The 8,709-nt window shown below is 40.2% G+C and overlaps 1 protein-coding gene across 1 annotated transcript; it reads left to right on the top strand.

Annotated features, from left to right (window-relative positions):
• The first annotated feature begins 1,775 nt into the window (after nt 1-1,775).
• On the top strand, nt 1,776-8,127 carry LOC129514830 (zinc finger protein 248-like). Its single transcript, XM_055333534.1, has 4 exons — nt 1,776-1,812; nt 2,442-2,500; nt 7,223-7,349; nt 7,831-8,127. The coding sequence occupies exons 1-4, from the start codon at nt 1,776-1,778 to the stop codon at nt 7,932-7,934; spliced, it is 327 nt and encodes a 108-aa protein (XP_055189509.1). The 3' UTR covers nt 7,935-8,127.
• The last annotated feature ends 582 nt before the right edge of the window (nt 8,128-8,709 follow it).

Here is an 8,709-nt window from a genome sequence, read left to right as displayed (position 1 = left end):
GGAACTGGTCCGTCCAGCTGGTCTTCTGGGGGAGGGGCCTGTTGCGCTGATTTTCAGGTGTTAGCACTTGGGGGAGCTGCTCTGCCCCTGCCTGCTGCAGGGCTCAGCGGGGGTTGTTTACCCCGTGAGGTCTCAGGAGGATCAGCGCAGTTGCTATGGCAACTCTGGAAGCCTGGATTCAGTCTCCGCAGGAACTACGGGGCTCGGGGCTCTCGGCTCTCCGTCCGCAGGGCCTGGAGGCTCCGGGGCGGGGCCGCTGATCTGCTCAGCTCGGGGCAGGAGCGTCCTTGCTGTCCTGGGCCCTCCCGGCCTCTGCCTGTCCCGGGGGGAGGCCGGATCCTGGGCTGTGTCCCGGCGCCCTGTGCTCCCGGGCCTGTGTTGTTGGATTTGCGCTCCCGCCCCGCAGCTCCCTCCCTGGAGCCGCTCCCGAGCCCCTCCGAACTGCTCCGGTGCGTGCTGCAGCCCTTAGGGAGCTCGGTGCACTCTCCTGCGCTTGCAGGTGCCTGTTAGTGTCCCCGGGAGCCCGAGGGCATCCCCGCCCTCCTGGGTCCTGCTCCAACTCCCTGCGAGCCCCTTTCCGCCCGCCCGGGAAGGTTGGTGCAGCTCCTGCTCCTCCGGGACGGGGCTTTCCTGTCCTGGGGACACTCGCCCCGGCCTCAGCCCGGCTCCTCCGGGGCCCCTCCCCCTCGGAGGCCTTTTGTTTCTTTATTTCTTTTTCCCCGTCTTCCTACCTTGATAGAAGCGTGAACTCCTCTCACTGTAGCATTCCAGTCTTCCTACCTTGATAGAAGCGTGAACTCCTCTCACTGTAGCATTCCAGCTGGTCTCTCTTTAAATCTCAGGCCGAATTCGTAGATTTTCAGGATGGTTTGAAGGTTATCTAGGTAATTTGTTGGGGACAGGTGATTTGGGGACCCTACTCCTCCGCCATCTTGCCCCTCCTCTAGATTTTATTTAAACCCAATAACGGGGGATCCCTGGGTGGCGCAGCGGTTTGGCGCCTGCCTTTGGCCCAGGGCGCGATCCTGGAGACCCAGGATCGAATCCCACATCGGGCTCCCGGTGCATGGAGCCTGTTTCTCCCTCTGCCTGTGTCTCTGCCTCTCTCTCTCTTTCTCTCTGTGTGTAACTATCATAAATAAAAATTAAAAAAAAAATAAACCCAATAACGGTCTTTATGTAAATGTTTTCTGTTTTGGCAAAAAAGGAAACTGAGGCTCAGCCGGCTCAAGTGAAATACTCAAGGGCTCACAGTTCTGGTAGACAACCTTGTCTAAAACCAACGTCGTATTTCTTTAGGTTTCAAGGAAGGAACCTCGAAGTGTGTGAGCAGAATCGCACCCTGTGGTCATGTATTTTGGGATTTCTTGGCATCTCAGAACTCAAGGTCAGAATTGCATAACTGTTGCTGGGACTATTGCACTGTCCAACTTTCAGCATCCTCAGTGGCCTTAGAGTTTAGGCAGGTAAGGTCTTTGAGATTTGGATCCATGAATCAAACTTCTAAATAAATTTTGTCTTTTAAGGCCAGGTTCCAGCCCCCTTGGAAGAAAGCAGCTTTTGTGAAGTAAGAATGAAGGAAGCCCCAGGAATAGGAATCCCACCGTGAAGATTGCTCCTGTGACCTCAGATTTCTCACCACAGCTTTAGAGCAGAGGCAGGAAACTGCTAGTAAGGAGCAAGGCCTTGGTTTTCATAATCTGAAGTAGCAGCTCTTTATTCTGCTCAGAATGAGCATGGCCTCACTTTCCCCATACTCAGAGGGTCTCACGATTATGGTGAAAAGTCTGGACCAAGCTTCAGAAAAAATAGGTGAGTGGGACACTGAGAGTAGTGGGTGAGGGGCAGGTTTCATAGAAAATATTAATTCATTAGAGGGTTCATGTCTGCATGGTCTGTAGGGAGAGAGCACTAGGCACAACTGAAGGAACTCTACCTCCAGCCTTAGTAAATATCCCTTGCCTTCAACCTCCACTCACTTTTCCTAGATTTTGACCTGCTCTTCTATGTCCCTTTAGAGGTATACTACAGCTCTATCTACCCTGACATTACAGAGGCATAGAATAGGGTCATCTGTGTCTGCTTAATTTCAGGGCTGAGAAACCTTGACTCTTATCACCAGATTCTATTGCAACTTAGACTTAGTTCTGCATTGGTTCTAAAAGAAACATGAAATTAGTAATGATTAGGAAGTAAACAGTGAAAAATTGCTGAGCCAGGCTCTATGGTTCTTGTCAGAGTCACACATGTGAATTCTCTCTGCACGTGGTTCTTTTTCACTCTCTCAGGAGCCAAAGTACTTACTCTTACAGGGTAACATTTAACCAGCTGGTGGGCATGGGGTTTTAGGAGCTGAATCTCAAAAGTCTGGAGTAGCCAAATATCACATGACTTACTGTTTTCTTTTTTTTTTTTTGACTTACTGTTTTCTTTTCCCATAGCTGTACATTCAACCTTCTCTGTACTTTCCCAAAAGGAACAGAAAAAGAACAAATCCCAGGTGAGCTGCTTTTCATTTCTCACATTGTTTTCCATTGTATAAAACAGTGAAGGATAAAAATGATAAAAGCTATCATAGAGTTAACAGATCTAAAGCAAGCAAAGGTCAACACGTTAATTGTGTGGCAATTTCTTTTCCATTAGTATAAATATTACATGTTATATTATGTAACAGTAATTTTTTTAGTAATTTTTATAACAATAATTTTGTGCAAATTTATCTTTGACACTCTGTCCAAAAGGAAGATGCTTTGATTTGACTAAAAAAATAAACAAAATAATTCTTCATGGAACACAAAGTTTTCCTGGCCTAAAGTCTGAAAAACTTCTTTGCCTTCCTGAAAGTAAGGTAGTTGACAACTGCAGTTAACAAGTCTGAAATCAATGCTGCCCATCATCTTCAACTCTGATTGTTCTTTAGTAGGTGCAGAGAGAAGGCCAAAGCATAACTTAGATGATTCAAGTGGATGATTTTTTTTAAAGATGTATTTATTTATTTGAGGTGGGGAGGCAGATGGAGAGATTCTCAAGCAGACTCCTGCTGAGCATGGAGCCCCACGTGGAGCTCTGTCTCTCAACCCTGAGATCATGACCTGAGCCAAAACCAAGAGTTGGACACTTACTCAACTGAGCATCGAGGTGCCCCTCAAGTTGATGATTTCTTTTGTCTGCTTCACACTATTGTCCTTTTCCGGTTGCCTTTTAGCAAAGCTTATCTTCATGTGATTATCTTTGGTCCATTATAGTTCTTACCTTTTTTTTCTTGACTGATTTCATCATCTGTGGATTTTTTTATAGTTAAAAAAGGATGGACAACCACCCAATTTGAAATTCAAAAGCTGAATGTTATGCTTGTTTAAGTGAGAGCTATTGCTGGTCAGATGTATTCCTACTGAGCAAAGCAAACTGTTGATTTTCTATACGGTTTTGGCAAAGAGTTGGTGTATTTGTTTCCTGTGGATGTTATAACAGGTTACCACAAATTTGGTAGCTTAAAACAGCAGAAATTTATTTATTCACGTCATGGAGGCTAGAAGTGTGAAATCAGGGTGTTGTCAGGGATGTGCTCCTGCTTAAGCTTCCAGAGGAGACTCCATCCCCTATCTCTTTCAGCTTCTGGTGGTTTTGGGGACAGAGGCAGGAGAAAGAATGGAGGGAATAAAAACTAAGATGAAGAAAAATAAATATTTTGTAAGCCCTGTATCCATGTTCCCCAGAGAAACAGAACCAATAGGATGTGTGTGTGTATGTGTGTGTGTACAGGTAGCATATAATATAGATACATAAATACACATAGTATACATTTGTTTTATGGAATTGGCTCATGTGGTTGTAGGTGCTAGCAGATCTAAAATTTGAAGGACAAACCAGCAGACTTGAAACTCAGGAGTTAATGCTTCAGTCTTGAGGCAGAATTTCTTCTTTTGAGGGAAACCTTAGTTTTTGCTCATAAAGGCCTTCAACTGTTTGGATGAGGTCCACCCACATTATTGAGGGTAATCTATTTAAAATAATTGATTGTAGATATTAACCACATCTAGAAAATACTTCATAGCAATACTTAGACAAGTGTTTTATGAAATAACTGGATACTGTAGTCTACCAAGTTGACATACAAAACTAACTGTCACAAGCCCTTTAAGAAGATACAACAGTTATCTGTTATGTTGTGTGTGTATGTATACATATATATATTGATATTTATGTGGTATGTGAATAAGTAAATACATATATACATATAAAAATAAGTATATACATACGTGTGATCATGTGACTAGTAAACAGCACTTGTCTGGATTATTTTTATGGGTGACATGAGATTTCATTTTATATTGGGAATTTAACTCATTCACATTTATTGTGGTCACTGATGATGTTTAGTTTTAGTTCCTCTATCTTTATTTGTATTTTATTTATCCCATCTTCTTTCCTTTCTTTAATTATTCTCTTTCAATTATATATTTCTCCCTTCCAGTGGTTTGAAAATTCAGTAGTCTACTTTTTTCCATTGGTTCTCCTGGAAACAGTTAACATAGTTTATATTTGTACTTTTTCTGTAAGCATCAAGAATTTTTATTTTCTGGACAGACCTTTTCATGTTTTACTTTCCCTTTCTTCCGTATCTCATGTTCTATAGAAGTGATTGGAATTGTTTTTTAATATGATAAAAATTTTAAAATCCTGTATTAACAGGTGCAGTGTGTAGACATGACTAAGCTATCTGGTTATTCTCTGTAATTTCCAGCCTCCAGAACTGTGAGAAAATAAATTTCTTTTGTTTAAGCCATCCAGCATGTGGTAGTTTATTAGAGTAGTTTAATAGGTAGTTTAATAAAGTCTCATTATTATTATGGGAGCCTTAGCAAACTAATAACAATTCTATTTTTAATTTTTTGAGGACACACCATACTGTTTTCTGTATAGCTGTTCCATTTTCTGTTCCCACCAATGTGCACTAGCGTTCCAATTTTTCCACAGCCTCACCAGTGCTTTTGTTTGCTCATAGGTGTGAGGTGAAGTAATGTTCTTTTGAGTACTTTCATCTCCAGTGTCTTTAAAACTCATGGAATCATAATAATTATATAGTTTGTTTTCTTCATACTTTCTCACTTTATCTGGTGCGTGTCTTTTGTTTTACTGGTTCTAAATTTCTAGTGAACCTTCATTGTCTCTTTATATGTGAAGATTTGGTTTGATTCATGTAGGTAGCTATTGTGAGTTTATTCAGAAATGTAGAATGCTGTTCCTTTATGTTTTCTTTCCTCGGTGAAAGAACTGACTTCAAGATTTGTAAAGGAAATTATTAGAAAGATAAAACCTGGTGAATTTCCTTTCAAGTTATCAGCAGAGAGTATATAGGCAACTTTAAGGGATTATTGATTTGTGAAGTGGAGATTTCCTATACTATAGAGTTAAACCATCATGATCTGTCTCCTCAGAAACCTGTCTTAAAACAAAGTCAGTATTCATTTTCTTTCTGGCTGATTGGCCATTGCCAGAGACCCTGAAGCATTTACCTAAAATATTTTTTTAAATCTGGTTTATCCTTCAGCCATCAGCTGTGTTTATACAGAGTGGCAAATGCCCAGAGTGTCTGACAATACTTTAGTTAATTCCTTAGCCAATCAATCAGCGCACTGCCCACTTTGAACTTCGATGAATTTGGTGGCTATATGTACTATATACTGAATGTATGCAGACACATACATGGGACCCGTAGGCAGTTCTTACTTTGCACTATAGTGTGGGGCTATAAAAATAGGCATGTACACTGAAAACATACAAAGCAATCTTAATCATTGGGGTAGTTCTGCAATCTTTAAAAATATTTGTTAAAACATTAAAAATCTATTAATGATACATATGTATACATATTTTATGTATATATTATACATATATATAAAAATTAAAAAATACTGTAACTAATATTTAGTACTGAGTACCTCTTCATTAAGATTTTTTGGTTGTAGATCTAGAGTGTCTCAAATTGAAGCAGTATCAACATCCCCACAGTAAGGTGTTTCTTCTAAAACTCCATTTATATTTAATTTGAGTTTCACTTCTACCATAATCACTTCTCATTTCTTTGCTGCTTTTTCATTTTTGTTGGCCAGTTCTCTTTTGCAAACCATTTAACCATTTTTGCAAAATGCCATATTGCTAGGAGACAAGAAGGGGACATATGTTTTGTTGTTTGTGTGCGGACTGAGTAATAGATAAGCAGTGCTCAGTTACTGGCAGACTTTGAAAAAAATGACACAATTGATCATTGTTCATGTTTGTTATTTATGTAGTGATTTGTGGATTGAAGAGCATGCAGCAAAGTTTGTACTTTATGTGATTACCCACAGATACCATAGTAACTGAAATCTGATTGTATTGTTGGGGGACTGTTGTTACTTAAGTAAATAAATTGTGGTAATTGAAATTCATGCATGTCAGGACTATGCAAAATATGGACTACCTGTAGAGAGAAACAATCAGACATATCAATACATTGCCACAAATTTGTGCCAATTTGATGCTTAAAAGTTTTCCTCCCTTGAAGGGTGAGTCATCAAATACTTTGGAGAACTCTTATCTAAATGAAAAATGCCAAAATTACCAGAGATTAGAGCATTTTGTACCAGTAAAGTCCCAAATTCAGTTCTCTCTTGATCTTATGCTATCATTTAATCCAGTTTGCATACATACTAGATTGTAAGCTTCCTGAAAGTAGAAACAATGTTTTATGTATTTTAATGTCCACAGAAACCAGGACACTTTCATGTTTATAGCATTATTATTATTATTATTATTATTTTAGTTTTTTTATTTATCTACAATAGTCACACACACACACACACACACACACAGAGGCAGAGACATAGGCAGAGGGAGAAGCAGGCTCCATGCACCGGGAGCCTGACGTGGGATTTGATCCCGGGTCTCCAGGATCACGCCCCAGGCCAAAGGCAGGCGCCAAACCTCTGCGCCACCCAGGGATCCCAATAGCATTTTTTATGCTTGTGTGTGTCTGTATGTGTTTACTATTATTATTATTATTATTACAGTTCTCATTCTCCCACCACATATAAAACAAAAGAGGGACTGTGGTAAGTCTCCTGTAAAAACTTTTTCTAATAAACTCAGTAGTAAACATGGTAAAGAATTGGTTCCTAAATATATTTCTTCTGTCATGTAGTTTTGACTACTTTTGATTGATCAGATACATGTCTTCCAGGCATCAATTTCATTTGAGGATGTGATTGTGAACTTTACCAAGGAGGAGTGGAGTCATTTGGACCCTGATCTGAGGACCTTGTACAGGGATGTGATGTTGGAGAACTATAGTATCTTCATCTCACTGGGTAAGCAAAGCTTTTCTGAGTAACATCAGGCTTGTCCTTTTGCTGTTACCAAAGCATGTGGACCTTTTGTAGAGTTTAATGATCCTTAGGTGTGGACACCAGGAATATTGTTTGTTTTCTCAAATACCCATTGAAAGATTCCAGTGAGGGGCAGCCCCGGTGGCGCAGCGGTTTAGCGCCGCCTGCAGCCCAGGGCATGATCCTGGAGACCCCGGCTCGAGTCCCATGTCGGGCTTCCTGTATGGAGCCCACTTTTCCCTCTGCCTGTGTGTCTGCCTGTCCCCACCCCGCCACCCCCCCACCCCCGTCTCTGAACAAATAAATAAATAAATCTTTAAAAAAAAAAAAGAAAAGAAAAGAAAAGAAAGATTCCAGTGGGTCCCTTCACTTCATTTGCAGCTCCTGAAGCTGGACCTTGGTTTTTCTTCTGAGTTCCTAAAGCCAGGCAGCTTTTCATATGTCCTTTATAATTTTTCATTAGCAGGACATTGCATTACCAAACCAGAGGAGATCTTCAAGTTAGAGCAAGAAGCACCATGGGTGTTAGAGAAAGAATTTGCAAGCCAGTGTTACCCAAGTGAGTAATCCAGAGGAAATTAGATCCCAGGTGGTTTCAGGAATATGCATCTTTGGAGTGTTTTTAAGAATCCTTTTTAAGAGTCTCTGTTTGGAAGTGACTAAGGATAATGAGACTGTATACCTAAATTCACCACAGATACATTGTCACACATGTATGTTCTCTTTTCTTGCTTGGCTTTTTAAGAGTTTACTCCCTTTTATTTGTACCTTGAAATTCATTCCTGTGTCATAATAAATATTTTATGTTGGTCAGTCTCCTTCTTTTGCATTCTTAGCTTCATATTCCTTTCCATTATTCCTAATTTTCCATATTCCATTCCATATTCAATTTTCCATATTCCATTCCATTATTCCTAATTTTCAAGGACTTCTTTTCAGAAATTAATAAATTAGTTTAACCAGTATTAATTGAACATTTGCTCCCCATGCCACTCATGTTTTAAATGAAAGAGATGGAGCAGTGGTGAAATAAGTTCTTTTATCTTATGGAATTCGTATTAACTGGAGAGAGAGGCAGGAAGCAGATTGCCATGAAAGTACAGAGTAGAAGGAATGGGACTAGTTAGGAAGAATGACACCCCAAAGACTAGGTTTGAGGTAACAGAGTGTGCAAAGTGATAGAATTCTGGCTATTTGTTGAAGGTAGGATTAACAAAATCAGCACCTAGACACTAATTCATCTCTGAACACTTCATTCCTCTAATAGTTTTTTTGAGCAACAATCTTGTGTACCTGTTTTCCATGGCACATTTACTCTATAATTTTTTTATTGAGCATATCT

The sequence above is a fragment of the Nyctereutes procyonoides genome, unplaced genomic scaffold (assembly GCF_905146905.1).
Source record: "Nyctereutes procyonoides isolate TBG_1078 unplaced genomic scaffold, NYPRO_anot_genome, whole genome shotgun sequence".
NCBI lineage: Eukaryota > Metazoa > Chordata > Mammalia > Carnivora > Canidae > Nyctereutes > Nyctereutes procyonoides.
The sequence above is the reverse complement of the archived record's forward strand: the minus strand, read 5'-3'. Positions and strand labels throughout refer to the sequence as shown.